At 49.9% G+C, this 16,788-nt stretch overlaps 1 protein-coding gene across 1 annotated transcript in view; it reads left to right on the top strand.

Annotated features, from left to right (window-relative positions):
* LOC137435274 (guanine nucleotide-binding protein G(o) subunit alpha) overlaps positions 1–15,833 on the top strand; it is a 123,111-nt gene extending 107,278 nt beyond the window's left edge. The window contains exons 7-8 of the mRNA XM_068128902.2: positions 12,594–12,747; positions 14,190–15,833. Coding sequence (XP_067985003.1) covers positions 12,594–12,747; positions 14,190–14,377 — 342 coding nt within the window. The 3' untranslated portion in view covers positions 14,378–15,833. The remainder of the gene's footprint in view (positions 1–12,593; positions 12,748–14,189) is intronic.
* The last annotated feature ends 955 nt before the right edge of the window (positions 15,834–16,788 follow it).

Raw genomic sequence — 16,788 nt, 5'->3', positions numbered from 1 at the left:
ACGTGAAAAAGTAAGTACACCCCATGTAAAGTTTTGACTTTTTCAACATATTTCAACATACAGCTATTTGATCTTCATTTCAACAATATTGATAGATAAAGGTGATATAATATAACAAATATCATGAAACATTTACATTTTGTAGTCCATTGTATAATTTAAATAAACATAAATGCAAATTTCGCAGGTGGAAAAAGTAAGTACACCCCTACATTTATCACTACTTCAAATACCTAAAATTAGAATCTTGTTGATTAGAACATTGTTAGAGAGGATCTTGGAGGAACCTGTCTTATTTAAACCTCAGACATTTAGTTTGGTTTGCTCTTTGTTGTTGAAGTGTGCGGCGTCACCATGCCTAGATCAAAAGAGCTCTCTGAGGCCTTCAGAAAGAAGGTTATAGATGCCTACGAGTCTGGGAAGGGATTGAAAAAGATCTCCAAACAATTTGAAATCAATCATTCGACTGTCCGGAAGATCATCTACAAGTGGAGAAGATTCCAAACAACTGCCAACTTGTTCAGGCCAGGCCGCCCCAGCAAGTTCAGCCCGAGAGCAGACCGCAAGATGCTGAAAGAAGTCTCTAAGAATCCCAGAATGTCATCACGGGACCTACAGGTAGTTCTTGCCACTGTTGATGTCAAAGTGCACGAGTCTACCATTAGAAAGAGGCTGCACAAACTTGATCGACATGGGAGGTGTGCCTGGAGGAAACCTTTGCTGTCCAGAAAGAACATCAGGGCAAGACTAAAGTTTGCCAATGAACACCAAGGCAAAGACCAGCACTTCTGGAACGATGTGCTCTGGGCAGATGAGTCAAAGGTAGAGCTATTTGGCCACAGTACCAGAAGACATGTTTGGCGAAAACCAAAGATAGCATTTGACCACAAGATCTTGATACCAACTGTAAAGCATAGTGGTGGAAATATTATGGTTTGGGGCAGCTTTGCTGCATCAGGGCCTGGGCAGCTCACCATCATAGAATCCACTATTAATTCTTCATTGTACCAGAGGGTGTTTGAGGATAATGTGAGGCCATCTGTCGGAAAGTTGAAGCTCAACCGAAGGTGGACGTTGCAATATGACAATGACCCTAAACATACCAATAAATCCACCAAGGAATGGCTGAAAAGAAGGAAATGGAGAGTTCTGGAATGGCCAAGTCAAAGCCCGGATCTAAATCCCATCGAGATGTTGTGGGGGGATTTGAAACGAGCTGTGCATGCAAGAAACCCCTCAAACATTGCACAGCTGAAAGAATTCTGCATGGAGGAGTGGGCAAAAATTTCTCCCAGTCGATGTCAGAGACTGGTAGACAGTTATAAGAAACGCCTCCTTGAGGTTGTTTCTGCCAATGGGGGAAATACCACCGATTAGAGCCAAGGGTGTACTTACTTTTTCCACATGAGAAATTTGCATTTATGTTTATTTAAATTATACAATGGACTACAAAATGTAAATGTTTCATGATATTTGTTATATTATATCACCTTTATCTATCAATATTGTTGAAATGAAGATCAATCCTTGGCACACCTGAGCTCCTCACCACATACAAGGCTTTCATCCGCAGCTCAATGGAATACTGTTCTCCCCTATGGGCCGGTGCTCCTGCCTCACACCTAGCTCGGCTTCACGCTGTCGAAACCAAAGCTTTCAGAATTATTGGAATCTCCAGCGATGAAGCTATCTCTGAGGGCCTTTCACTCACTCACCGCAGGCAGGTAGGTGGTCTTTCTGTCTTCTACCGACTCCTCTCCGGCCTTGCACCCCTAGCTCTCTCTGTGCTCTGTCCCCCAAATATTCCTACAGGTCGCACAAGATCTGCCAGCAACCCTCTGATGGTTAAACTGCCGAAATCTTGGCTCTCTGCTCACCTTCACTCTTTCATTCCTCTTTTCTCCCGCCTCTGGAACAAACTCCCTCACTCCCTTCAATCCCACTCGTCCCTCCAGTTCTTTAAAACAGCTGTTCACCACCATCTCTTATCTTCCCCCATCCAAAACCTTGATCTTTTCTACCCCCGCTAATTCACCCCAGATCCACCTTGTTTGAAATTCCAACTTCTTTCCTGGAAGTCCTGGCAGTGTCCATATGTTTTATACCTCTCCCACCCCCCCCTCCCCCTCCTCCCTCCCTTCCCATGCCCAATGCCCTCTCCCTCTCACAGATCTCTCGATGTCTCCATGTCTCTCGGTCTCGCTGCTCTCAAAATAATGTTGTGTTTGTGTCCTTCCTCCTCTCTCCCCATCTTGTCTACCGCTCCCGATGTTATATGTTTTATGTGTCGGTTTGTCTTTCTGTGTGATTAATGTTCGCTCTTTCACGAGCCTCGATCTTGTATACAAAAAAAATAATAATAATAATAATAAATAAATAGCTGTATGTTGAAATATGTTGAAAAAGTCAAAACTTTACATGGGGTGTACTTACTTTTTCACATGACTGTAGTTCTGCATAAACTCAAAAATGCCATAGCATCGAAATTTTATCTCGGCATTGTTAACCAGGGCTGGCAGAATGGCTTAGAGGTACGCACACTCGCCTCTGTGCTGTCTAGCCTGGGTTAGAATCCTGACCCAGCTACAAACTGTCTTCCTGGTGTTTCACAGTCAAGGCGATTCATAAATATGTGTGCCATCCCTCGGATGGACGTTAAATGGGTGCCCCGTCTGCCGGCAATTCGTTGGTGGATGCTAAAGATCCCACAGTGTCCTTTGCGAAGAGTCGGCGGGCTATCGCCGGCACCCTGAACAAGTTACAAATTCCTGCCTTAACTACTGCTGGGAAAGCAATGGCAAACCACCCAGTAAAACCCTTGCCAGGAAACTGCTTGGGCATCAACGATGCTCTGTAACAGAGTGTGGCACTATACATCATAAACAGAATTGTTAACCAATGAATTGACAAACCCTGGCCCTATGAATGAAGAAGGTAAAAACGTTTGTCAGGTGAATATAACTGGTTTATATTTGTTTATGTGTCATATTAACGAATTTTTACATTTGCTACAAATAAAATCCTTTTTTAATGAAAAAAATTAACCTTTTGTTTGCACACCCATCACCTTTTTAATGAGCTCTCACTATTACAGCTCTTCCATGAGCCGAGACATTAAATTAAAAAATAAACTCGATAAAATGTATAAATGCCTTATAGAAGACAAAAAATATATATATCCATACCTCACACTGGTCTTTTAATATTCAATTGGCCAATGAATAGATGAATACTGTAGCGGTTACCGCTGGATGCACACAATCGCCTTGCACCGGCCAGAACACGGCCAGACGCGCCTTTCCCGGGCATGCCCGGACTCACTGTTCCCGGGCACGCCCGAACCTCCCGGGCACGCCCGGTCTCGTCTTTCCCGGGCATGCCCGCTCTCGCCTTTCCAGGGCTCGCCCAGAGCGTCCGGGCATGCCCGCTATCGCCTTTTCAGGGCTCGCCCAGAGCGTCCGGGCATGCCCGCTATCGCCTTTCCAGGGCTCGCCCAGAGCGTCCGGGCATGCCCGCTATCGCCTTTCCAGGGCTCGCCCAGAGCGCCCGGGCACGCCCAGCCTCGACTTGCCAGGCCGCAGCCAAACACGCCCGGGCAGGTCCAGACTCGCCTTTCCAAGGCTCGCCCTTGACACCCGGGCATGCCCGGTATAGCTTTTGCCGGGCAAACTTCCCGACATAAATGTGTATATATTGTTACAGATCGCGGTTAGATGTTATAGACCGAGCGGTGGTGTAAGACCGCGACCTAACAAAACTCACCCGATTCACCCAGACTTTGGCCGTATCGCACCCCAGCTGCTCAATGAGGGAAAAGACGAAAACGACGCAATGCAAAGAGGAAAACGAAGGCAAAGAAAGGTTTGGAAATACGACTGAATTTATTGACTATTTACACACAAGCAAAAAGTAAGCAGTCACGTTTATTTACAAGCACATAAGACGCAGGTGACACAGGGAAAATACTAGCTTATACAGACTTAATTAACCCAGGACAGAACAAACAAAAGACACTGACTCACGCGGGGAATTGCAGGAGGTGGATGGCTGGAGGTGAACGCTTGGTGGAGCCAACGCGGAGCTTGGGGGATTGGTGTGACGGGTTCTCTCTCCTTCCTTAGTCCCACCCAGTCCAACAACTTCCTCTCTTGCTTCAGGACTCTTTCTCTCTCTTTCTTGGTCCCTCACTCTTTACCACCGACTCCTCACCGCAACCAACGCAACCACTTGACCACCACCTCTACTGACTGACTCTTCACCACTCTGCACTTGACGACCGACTCCCAACCAACTCAGACCAACTCAAAGTCCAACTCCAGGCCTTCCTGTCTTCTGCTCTCCTCTGTAAAAACGCATCTCTCTCTTTTTGGACACGCCCTGCCTTGGGTTATATAGGCCCCCGCCCCTCAACCTTTGCGAACCTCCCCGACCGCTCTTCCTCCGCCCTCTGTAGCCAAACCCCTGGCTCATGGTTGGTCGAGCGGGGCTGGTTCACTCCTCCCCTCTCTGACGAGGTGGGGAAACGCCTTCCTTCCCCCAACCCTGCCTCGTGGTCAATGGCGGATGAAGGGAAAAAAACCGACCAAAATGCGGAAGGCGCTTCAAATTGCAATTGACGGAAAGGGGGGAATGGAAGGGAATCTATCTCTTTCACTGGTGCAATGGAGTATTTCTATTAATGGAAGACACAGCCTTACGCTAAAACACAGAATAAGAGATAACTATCAACAGGTATATTCTATTACTTGGCTGACGTGTATGCTTGTGGACTATGGGACGCCCTTTTGGTCTTTACACAGCTCCGGAGGCAGGAGGCACAGAATAAACAATAATCACAACAATACAGCACACAATCAAAAAAAATATACAGTCCTCATATCCACAACAATATATTGCTGCCCGATAAACGGGCTTGTCAGAATACCTGGGCTGTTTTGTTTCAATAAAGCAACTCGGACGAATTCCGTCTTTGGTCGCGTCAATTCTTTCGACTCGCGTTGGAGCGCAGTTCCTTCATTGGTGACCTACCGACATGGATACGGCAGTGACGCTTAAACTGCCTACCTTCTGGGAGGCTCACGCGGCTGTTTGGTTCGCTCAGGCGGACTCTCAGTTCGCCCTGCGAGGCATCACCGCGGACGACACCCGCTTCCACCATGTTGTGGCGGCGCTCGGTTCCGCCACCGTGGCCCGCGCCTTGAGCCTCCTCGAGCACCCGCTGGCTGCTGACAAATACGACGTGCTGAAGACACTCCTCCTCGACGCTTTCGCCCTCTCACCGGCAGCACGCGCACGGCGCCTGCTCGCTCCGCCCGAGCTCGGCGACACGCGCCCGTCAGAGCGCATGGACTATATGCTCTCGTTGCTCGGTGAGCACTCTCCGGATTTTCTGTTCCGCGAGCTGTTCCTTCGCCAGCTGCCTCACCCGGTACGCCTCGCCCTGGCTGGCACGTTGATCACGGATTCCCGCGCCCTCGCCAGGGAAGCCGATAAGATCTCCTCGGCGGGCCAGCACATCGGCGCGGTTACCTGGAGCCCGCCGCCGTCCGAGGCTACGACCACGACGCCCGAGCGCCCTGCGCGGTTGGAGGCCGAACTGCCGGTGCAACTGGTGGCCGCCACGCCGCACCGCCCGCTTCCGACACGACGGCCGGGGCCTCCACCTGACCGGGCGTGGTCTTATTACCACGCCAGGTTCGGACACAAGGCTCGGACGTGCCGGCCCCCGTGCACTTTCGGCAGGTCGGGAAACGGCCGGGCCGGCGTTCATTCCCAGCCATGAGCGCCGGCCACTCGGGCAACTTGCTGTTTATTCGGGACAAAGCGTCTGGGCGGCGTTTCCTGTGTGACACCGGCGCCCAACTGATCGTTTGCGGCCCCTCTTTGGTCGCTGCTAATGGCTCGGCCATACGCACTTTCGGCCCACGCGTCGTCACCCTCTGCTTCGGCAGCCAGCGTTTTCAATGGACTTTTGTGACCGCCTGCGTCCCCATGGCTTTGCTGGGCGCCGACTTCCTCTGCGCGCACGGGCTGCTGGTCGACGTCAAACGTCGTCGCCTTGTCAACGCCGAGACCTTCAGCTCCCTGGCGTGCACGATGAGCAGCTCCACGCTGACCGAACTGGCGTGCGCCCTCCCGGCAGCGAACGAGTTCGCTCGCCTGCTCGCGGAATTCCCGGCCCTCACGCGGCCGACGTTTTCGGCCGTCGCGGTGCGGCACGTGATCGAGCACCACATACCCACTACGGGCCCGCCGGTCTACGCCAGGGCCCGCCGCCTCGACCCGGCCAAGCTCGCCGTGGCGAAGGCCGAGTTCGACGCGTTGGAGCACCTCGGCATCGTGCGGCGCTCCGATAGCACGTGGGCCTCGACACTGCACATCGTGCCAAAGCCGGGGGGTGGATGGCGCCCGTGTGGCGACTACCGCCGTCTCAACGACGCTACCACCCCCGACAGGTACCCGATCCCGCATATTCAGGACTTTTCCGCCCGTTTGGCGGGACGGGTCATCTTTTCGAAATTTGACCTGATACGAGGCTACCACCAGGTACCTGTCCGGGCGGCCGACGTCCCGAAGACGGCCGTCATCACGCCGTTCGGCCTGTTCGAATTTTTGCGGATGCCGTTTGGCCTCAAGAACGCAGCCCAGGCGTTCCAGCGCTTGATGGACGGCGTGCTGCGCGACCTGCCGTTTCTTTTCGTCTATCTGGACGATATCCTCGTCGCCAGCACGTCCCGCACCGAGCACCTCCTCCACCTCCGAACACTGTTCGGTCGCCTCAGCGACCACGGCTTAATTGTCAACCCGGTCAAATGCCACTTTGGCGCGACGACCGTTGACTTTTTGGGCCACCGCATCACCAAGACCGGGGCCGTGCCGCTGCCGACCAAGGTCGAGGCCATCACCACGTTCCCGCGTCCCCGTTCCATCAAGGCCCTCCAAGAGTTCCTCGGCAAGGTGAATTTTTATCACCGATTCGTGCCCCGCGCTGCTCAGCTCATGCGGCCCCTTTACGAGGGCCTTCGGGGCAAGCCGGCCAAGCATGACATTGTTTGGTCCGCGGCCATGGACGCGGCCTTCGCCAGCGCCAAACGGGCCCTCGCCGACGCAACGCTGCTGGCTCACCCGGTGCTCAACGCGCCCATCGCCCTCACTACGGACGCCTCCAACTACGCGGTGGGCGCCGTCCATGAGCAATGGGTGGATGGGGTTTGGCAGCCACTCGCTTTTTTCAGCCGGCAACTCCGGCCGAACGAGTTAAACTACAGCACGTTCGACCGCGAGCTGCTCGGGCTATTCCTGGCCGTTCGCCATTTCCGACACCTCCTGGAGGGCCGCCCGTTCACGGCTTTCGTCGACCACAAGCCGTTGGTCTACGCAATGGCTAAGGTCACGGAGCCGTGGTCGGCCCGCCAGCAGCGCCCCCTCTCCGCCATGTCGGAGTTCACCACGGACATCCGGCACGTCGCCGGCAAAGACAACGCCGTGGCCGACTGTCTTTCTCGGGCCAGCGCGAATGCGGGCCACCTCGGCGTGGACTTCGCGCTCATGGCGGCCGAACAGACCACCGACGCCTCGGTGCAGGCACTCCGTGCGGCGGACACGGGCCTCCGCCTGGCCGACATTCCCTTCGCGGGCACCATCCTGCTCTGCGACGTCTCCCAGGGCCAGCCTCGCCCCATCGTGCCCGTTTCCTGGCAGCGCCGCATCTTCGCCTCCATCCACGGCCTTTCTCACCCGGGCCGGAAAGCTTCTCAGAAGCTGGTGTCGGCGCGTTTCGTCTGGCACGGCCTTCGACGAAACATCCGCGACTGGGCCAACGCCTGCACGGCCTGCCAGCGAGTCAAGGTCCACCGCCACACCCAGGCCCCGCTGGCACCTTTCGCCGTGCCTGAACGGCGTTTCGACCACGTCCACGTGGACCTGGTGGGTCCCCTGCCCCCCTCGCGGGGGTTCACCCACCTGCTCACCATGGTGGACAGGACCACCAGGTGGCCGGAGGCTGTGCCCCTCGCCTCCACCACCACCGCCGACGTGGCGCAGGCGTTCATCGCCACCTGGGTCGCGCGCTTCGGCGCACCAGCGGACATCTCGTCCGACCGCGGCCCACAGTTCACGTCTGAGCTTTGGGGCGCGGTCGCCCGTTCGTTGGGGGTCACGCTGCACCGCACCACGGCCTACCACCCCCAAGCCAACGGGTTGTGCGAGCGGTTTCACCGCTCCATGAAGGCCGCACTCATGGCCGGCCTTCAGGATGACGGTTGGGCCGACCGGCTGCCTTGGGTCCTTTTGGGCCTTCGCACGGCCCCCAAGGAAGACCTCCAGGCGTCCGCCGCCGAGCTCGTCTACGGCCAGCCGCTCCGCGTCCCGGGCGAATTCGTGCCCGACGCTACCAGTCCCTGGTGCGCCGCTCGCCAGCGCTCGGACCTCCAGGAGGCCGCCCGACGATTTGCCCCCGTGCCGACATCCCGCCATGGTGGCCCCCAGTCCTAAGTCCCCCCGGCGCTTCGCACAGCGGAGTACGTCTTTGTGCGTCATGACGCGCACCGGGGGCCACTCCGGCCGCCGTACGACGGGCCCTTCCGGGTCCTGTGACGGGGCGACAAGTCTTTCATCGTCGACTTCGGCGGCCGGCCGGACCGGATTTCTGTGGACCGCCTCAAACCGGCGCACATGGACGTCGACCGACCACCACGGTTGGCCCTTCCTCCGCGGCGAGGCCGCCCCCCCGTCCACAGTTCCCCCCGCTCGACCACCCACCACCACGTCGGACCCCTCCCCACGACCCTCCAGGGGTCGCTTCGGTCCCGGGTCGGCGTGGACTTCGCGCTCATGGCGGCCGACCAGACCACCGACGCCTCGGTGCAGGCACTCCGTGCGGCGGACACGTAGCTGGATGGCCGTGGATGGAGGCGAAGTGAGAAAGGCCGTGGATGGAGGCGAAGATGCGGCGCTGCCAGGAAACGGGCACGATGGGGCGAGGCTGGCCCTGGGAGACGTCGCAGAGCAGGACGGTGCCTCGGGACTGGGGGCCGAGTCCCGGGTCATCCGGACCCCCCTTAAATTGACCCTGCCGGTGCAGGTCGATTCTGGAGGGGCGTGTGTAGCGGTTACCGCTGGATGCACACAATCGCCTTGCACCGGCCAGAACACGGCCAGACGCGCCTCTCCCGGGCATGCCCGGACTCACTGTTCCCGGGCACGCCCGAACCTCCCGAGCACGCCCGGTCTCGTCTTTCCCGGGCATGCCCGCTCTCGCCTTTCCAGGGCTCGCCCAGAGCGTCCGGGCATGCCCGCTATCGCCTTTTCAGGGCTCGCCCAGAGCATCCGGGCATGCCCGCTATCGCCTTTCCAGGGCTCGCCCAGAGCGCCCGGGCACGCCCAGCCTCGCCTTTCCAAGGCTCGCCCTTGACACCCGGCATGCCCGGTATAGCTTTTGCCGGGCAAACTTCCCGACATAAATGTGTATATATATTGCTGCCCGATAAACGGGCTTGTCAGAATACCTGAGCTGTTTTGTTTCAATAAAGCAACTCGGACGAATTCCGTCTTTGGTCGCGTCAATTCTTTCGACTCGCGTTGGAGCGCAGTTCCTTCAATACCATGTATTTGTGTTTAAAGAAAAGTCAATGCCCTGGATGTGGTTGTGGTTCAGAGATTTGCTTGGGTACCTGGTTGTGTGTGTGTGTGTGTGTGTGTGTGTGTGTGTGTGTGTGTGTGTGTGTGTGTGTGTGTGTGTGTGTGTGTGTGTGGGTGTGTGTGTGTGTGTGTGGGTGTGTGTGTGGGTGGGGTTGAGACGTTTTTTGTTGTAATACGGTATTTGCTGGGAACCGATTCACGTATTTAGTTTACAAGTTGTTTTTGATTGCCACTGCCACTTAATGTACGACTGGTGTGGGCGTTTGTTTGGTGTTTTTACTCCCGTAAGTCTCATCAATTGTAACTTCCACCATAAAGTGCTTTTGGTCATCGAAGCACTCACTTTATAATCTACAGTGAGGTGGGAAACCCAAACAAACACCAACTCACATTCGCTGTTGGAACAATAACCCCACGTGTGTAGCACAGAGGAGCTAAGCAATTGCTTCAGTCTGCCTGTCTGGCAGTGAAACAAGATTGAAAACCATTCAAAAAAGTAAACTTACTGTTTTGTGTGACGTCATAAAGGACACAAACAACAGGCATGAATAACTAATTACTCCGCCACCAAAGGTGGATGGAGTTTATGTTTTCACCCCTGTCTGTCTCGTTTGTCCGTTTGTTTGTGAACAAAATATCTCAAAAAGTTGTGGACGGATTCAGACAAAATTTGGCAGAGTGGTAGTGTGTGTGACAAGGACGAAATGATTCGATTTTGGTGAAGATCCGGATTCGGATCCAGCTACTAGAATGTTTTTAGTGATTCTTCACTATTGAGAGATAGGGCCAAAAACGATATATTGCAGGATATCTCAAAAAGTTGTGGACGGATGATTTTGATTAAACGTGGTTCTGTATTGTGATTTTCTGGTCTACTCTGGGATACAAAACGTAAACTGTTCACCTGGCGGAGGTATGCTCTCTACTGAGTGCCATTCTAGTTAAATGTTAAATGTGGTGGTGTAAAAGGGGGTGCCTCAGTGATGGTAAACTTCTGATTCAATGCTTTGTGTTGTTTTGTTCTCCAGTCTTTAAAACTTTTATTCTATTTCAATTGCATTATATATTTGAACACTGTAGAACACAAATTGCCTTGTTTGCACTTCCAAAAACCTCCAGTTTAGCCGTACTTGGGGGAAAAACTTACGCCGTCTCGACCAATCAAATTTGCCGCGTGCTCTGATGGCGGAGAACAGCGAGATTCAGACAAAATGGCAGCACCTAACGATGCAACCACAGAGTTAAGTTCGTCCAAAAGATCTGTTTGGGGCATGTTTTTAAAAAATATCGTTCCAAAATCGTCAGGTTCTCTGGGAAGAGTTGGCAGAAGGTTCAATTCTGGAATGTTCCATTTGACACACTGGCTTGTATGGTTACCTTCATGCCTGATATTTAAAGTTCATGAACAAAGCTAATATAGATTGTGTTGGCAAGGATTGCAAGGCACAATCGTAAAGCAAGGATTGAAAAGCAAGGATTGAAAATACTCTTCCCATGTCATTTTTCTCAGGATTGCACGAGGTAACGTAAGGTGTTCCATGAAATCTCCAGTTATGATTGTTTTGCAACGCTTGCTCACTATATTGACTCTCATACAGAAATTCCTCTAGATGTGCCGGTGTTCACTAGAAACAAGACCGCATAGTTAGGTCATGATGCCCCATATCATAAAATAACCCATTTCTTGAAAATAGCCTGGTTTGACGGTCGACTGTGGCAGAAATTTGTAATTCATTCAGGATGCCGACAATGACTCGTCTACTCTTCGCAAAAGACACCGAGGTATCATGAAAATCCACCAACGACCAGTGCTGGCAGAGGGGTCCTCCTGCTTAACGCCCTTCCGATAGATGGGGCACACACTGATGAATCGCTCAGTGTATAAAAATCAGGATGGGAGTTTATGGCTTGGTCGAGATTCAAAGCCAGGCTAGACAACTCAAAGGTGAGTGCTCATACTTCCAGGGTCTACACCTCTAAGGTTCTGCCAGGCGCCAGCCCATTCATAAACACACACGCAAATACTAATGAGTTGTTATTTTGATGAAGTACCTCCCATTGGTTTTGGGAGTGTGGAAGCAGGTAGACCCACATGTCATGTTATTTTTTTTTGTAATTTTTTGCACACATGTAACATGCACTCAGACTGCCCTCTTATTTTACCATAGTGAACGGAATTTAATATTCAGATCAGTTTCCCTTCATTTGTACTGTTTTGTTGCACATGCTTCGGAAAAGTGGTTCCGTGCACCTTAATGCGTTTCTTTTTCAACCCAAGGCAGCAATAATTTATGAATATGGTTAATTCTCATGTTTAGCTGACACGGTATATGTCTACAGTTTGGAAGGGAAAAAACCACCGTTTAGAGGCCATTTTTCCCCGCAAAGCGGGGGTTGGCCTTTTCGGGGACCGTGGTAGTTGTTGTTTTTTGGTCCCCTTTTTGAAGCAATGTTTTACGGCCGGATGCCCTTCCTGACGCCAACCCTTTTTGCCGCCTTCAACGACAAACAGGGAATTACCAGTGAACTGGTACTCAAATTAGCCGACCTCGGAAGGATGACAGGCTGAGTCAACCCCCCTGGCATTAATTCGGCGATCGACCGAGATTCGAACCCAGGATCCTAGGATCCTAAGCCGGCACCCTAACCGCTAGCCCAACACCAGTTTGGAAGGGAAACCACTATGCAAAACGAATCGAATGCACAGCATCTGTTTCTCTGGCCTTCTCTGCTTGTCATTAAAATGCAATGGTTTTGTGGTACAATTCGAAGAGTTTGTATTATTATTTAATGGTATAGTCATTCATCATTGGTGAAGGTAAAATAATCATTAGGTTTTGTTTGACATTTATAGGGGTGAGCAGAGATGTGGAGGGGTTGTTTAGGCCACGTTACGGTGGTGTTTTGGGTTGTGCCAGAGACCCGATTACCCACGAAGCTTTCTTGCTTTTCAGAACCGCATGCACGAATCCCTCATGCTGTTCGACTCCATCTGTAACAACAAGTTCTTCATCGATACCTCAATCATCCTTTTTCTCAATAAGAAGGACCTCTTTGCTGAAAAGATCAAGAAGTCCGCCCTCACCATCTGCTTCCCCGAGTACACGGGTATGCACTGTCGAGCAGTGCTTGAGTTGCACATACTCATGATGGAATTACTTCAATTGCAAAGCTTAATATACACGGTTGCAGACTCTGTAATACAACATGCAATATATTTTTGTTATCCTTTCTTCATGATTTTCCTTTATAGTGAGACTAGCCGAAAGCACCCGGCGTTGCCCGGGTTCTTTTTGAATGAATTTACTACTATAATTCAGCTTTTACTCGTGGCCGTAAAAGATTGACGACGATAATTCAGCTCAGCTTTTAATTGTGAAATGGGCCCAGCCCGGCCGAGGCAGCCCTGACCAGCCTCGCCACCTAGCCTATAACCTTCCTGGGGCCCGTCTGGACATTTTTGGTTCTTTTTGAATGAATTTACTACGATAATTCAGCTTTTACTCGCGGCCGTAGAAGATTGACTACTATAATTCAGCTCAGCTTTTAATTGTGAAATGGGCCCAGCCTGGCCAAGGTGGGCCCCGGCCGGCCTCGCCACCTAGCCTATAACCTTCCCGGGGCCCGTCCCGACATTTTTGGTTCTTTTTGAATGAATTTACTACTATAATTCAGCTTTTACTCGCGACCGTAGATGATTGACTACTATAATTCAGCTCAGCTTTTAATTGCGAAATGGGCCCAGCCCAGCTGGAGCGGCCTCGCCACCTAGCCTATAACCTTCCCGGGGCCAGTCCCGACATTTTTTGTTCTTTTTGAATGAATTTACTACTATAATTCAGCTTTTACTCGCGGCCGTATAAGATTGACTACTATAATTCAGCTCAGCTTTTAATTGCGAAATGGGCCAGGCCCGGCCGAAGCGGCCTCGCCACCTAGCCTATAACCTACCCAGGGCCAGTCCCTACATTTTTAGTTCTTTTTGAATGAATTTACTACGATAATTCAGCTTTTACTCGCGGCCGTATAAGATTGACTACTATAATTCAGCTCAGCTTTTAATTGCGAAATGGGCCCAGCCTGGCCGAGGTGGGCCTCGACCGGCCTCGCCACCTAGCCTATAACCTTCCTGGGGCCCGTCCCGACATTTTTTGTTTCAGAGGTTTCCTCCTATCTTTCACTGTTCAGGGGATTAGCGCGTGCAGACAAACAAACAAACAAACAAAAACTTTCTTTTATATATATATACAAATAATATAATAGAAGATAGATAGAAGAATAGATAGATAGAAGATAGAAGAAGAAGAAGATAGATAGAAGAAGATAGATAGAAGATAGAAGAAGATGAAACACAAACTGTTGTTGGATGGGGCTTGGTGGTTGTAGGTTGTAGGTAGGGGGTTGACATTCTGCCACATTTACCTACTTAATAAATCTTTGGCTCTAAAGTGAAAGGGCAAAAGGTTTATCTATCTTTCAATCCTGCGACGGTTGTATCTTTACTTTGCATTGGTTAACCAATAATTAACCATTCCTATCCCATTTTCCAGGTCCCAACACCTTTGATGATGCTGCTGCATATGTGCAGGCCCAGTATGAGAGCAAGAACCGCTCTCCAAATAAGGAGATATACTGTCACATGACCTGCGCCACAGACACCGGCAACATCCAGGTGGTGTTTGATGCCGTCACCGACATCATTATTGCTAACAACCTGCGTGGTTGCGGCCTGTACTAGCCTAGTGCAGGATAGGCCTCATGGCTCTCTGTGTCCCATCACGAGAGCCTCGACACTGAAGCACAGGCCAGAGGCCGGTTTGTGGGTCATTGGGAGCACTACTTTTCTCATTGGTTTCAGAATAAATCTCCAATTTTAACCTGGGTCGTAGAGTCATGAAAATAACGAATGCAAAATTTCACCCAGATAATCATATGTTGTGGGTTTGAATACATTTACAATAGGAAAAAGGAAACCGTCTCATTGTCCTTAGGCTTGACAAGGTGCTTTCATGTAATTTACCGACCTTTTCTATCAGGCCATTGTACTGTCTTAAGCCGGTTTGCCATTCGACACGCTCGGTACAAGGGGTAGCTTTGTGTTTAGGATTCCATGTGCAACTGGAAATGCAGGCAGCCATTTTTCCCCATCTGTTTGGGTTTCACCAACGGAGGCAACCCTCATTTATTTCTACGCAATGCTCGAATGTGCGATCTTGTAAGATAGCAATCCTGATACTGTCACTTTCACATTGTATTATTATTAATTAATTAATTAATTGTTATTATTACACCATTATCAACCTTCGTGTGTGCATCATTAACTTTGATTTAAATTCTCAATATTCACCACCCGACTCTTCACCAATCATTCCGTCGTAACTTCTCGTGCTGTGTTTGCGTTTCATGAACACTTCACCCCTAAGGGACGAGGGAACCGCGTTGCTGGCTCTATGTGTGGATTTGTGTGTTTACAAGAGTTATTGGTTGGCAAAACTGCACTCCCCTATTACCTATGGCCATTTGTTTTGTATTTGATTTTTTTAATCGAATATGTCTATTTGTAAAAACAAGATGCTTGGTATATAGCTGAGTCGCCTTCCGCAAAAAAAAAAAAGCTTTGTAAGTGTCCTGTAAGCTCCCTATTTCTCACTGTTTTATGTGTGTGCGGTTATCGGTTCTGGATGTAAGTTTTACATAGTATGAATGCTTACTTTAAGGAACACAGCTTTAGACAATAAAGCAGACCTTGGCTTGCACTTGTATTCTGCGATATGGTGGAAACTGGGTGCAGGTTGCAACAACACGGATGTATAATATTTATTGTCATCGTCTTTAACCTGCTCGTTGACGTCACAAATGCTATCATCCTTATAATTTAATCATCGCAAGCATTATTACAATGATTACTTGTATTAATAATCTAATTAAAAACCTCACACATCATCTTTAATATTATTTATCTTTACTGCTCATCATCGAACCGACATGAACCAAATGGTCGGAGCAACAATTATATAATTTCTGATGATTACGCTGTGATTTCATTTAAATCATTACCAATGATCATGTAATAAAAAGGCCTATAATGATAACATCGTAACTAAAATAAAGATTGCCAGATGTGAACAATTTTGTTATCAAAAGTGGCTGTAAAAGCAGAGAGGTCATTAAATTTGATAATTGTTTCATACTGTACTAATTTTCTGAATGCATTAATTTTATATTTATGACAATTGGGGTATTTAGAGAGGCAGACTGGAAAGCAATCATTGTTTTATTAGCTTTGCACATTACTATGATCATAATGAAGGTATGTAACCATTTGTGACATAATCATCAACTTAATAATCAGGTGTGCATTTGTAGGATGGTTATCATACTTTCACTTATTCCCATTAATGTTTTGGGATATATTCTACCATATTCTCCTTGTTCCTTCAAATGTTCTCATCTCTGAGCCTGTCCCTGCTGGTAGTTGGTGATACTGCAAAAATACACCACTGCTACCAGTGCGAACGTGCTTTGTGTGGCCTCTGCTGGGACACCTTTTGATGAAGAACCTTTTTATTGTGTCCTTCGGAGTTGTTGAAGTTTGATTTAAAGGTGTGCCCAATTTGCAACACTTGATTTACTCACAGTTATTCCTTCCTCCCATCCATCTCACCTACATGGGAGTCGTATTTCCTTTCTTACAGAGCAGCAGCATCATGTCAAAAAAGACGCAATGTCCTACACATATGTCACCAATCCTCTGTCCGCTGGGGTTCAAGAGCTCGGAACTTCTTAACACCACCATTGGTATTCCATTACTGTGGGGGATAGCACGTGATCTAATGAGAAGGAATTGTGGGGGATAGCAAGTGGTCTAAAGAGATATGAAGTGCCTATTACAAAACAAATCCTGAAGAATTAACGGCAATATAAAAACAAAATCGTGAACAAAATTTGAGCTTAAAAAGACACCATATAATTACCTCCACTACTGAAGGTGGGTGGAGGTTTTTTTTTTTCACCCCTGTTTGTCTGATATCTAATGATATCTAATGATAGCAGGATATCTGAAAAAGTTATGGATGGATTATGACAAAACTTGGTGGACAGGTTGGGTGTTGACAAGGACGAATTGATGAGATTTTTATGAAGATCTGG

The sequence above is a fragment of the Myxine glutinosa genome, chromosome 9 (genome assembly GCF_964187855.1).
Source record: "Myxine glutinosa chromosome 9, kmMyxGlut1.1, whole genome shotgun sequence".
NCBI lineage: Eukaryota > Metazoa > Chordata > Myxini > Myxiniformes > Myxinidae > Myxine > Myxine glutinosa.
This window is presented reverse-complemented; position numbering and strand designations above follow the sequence as displayed.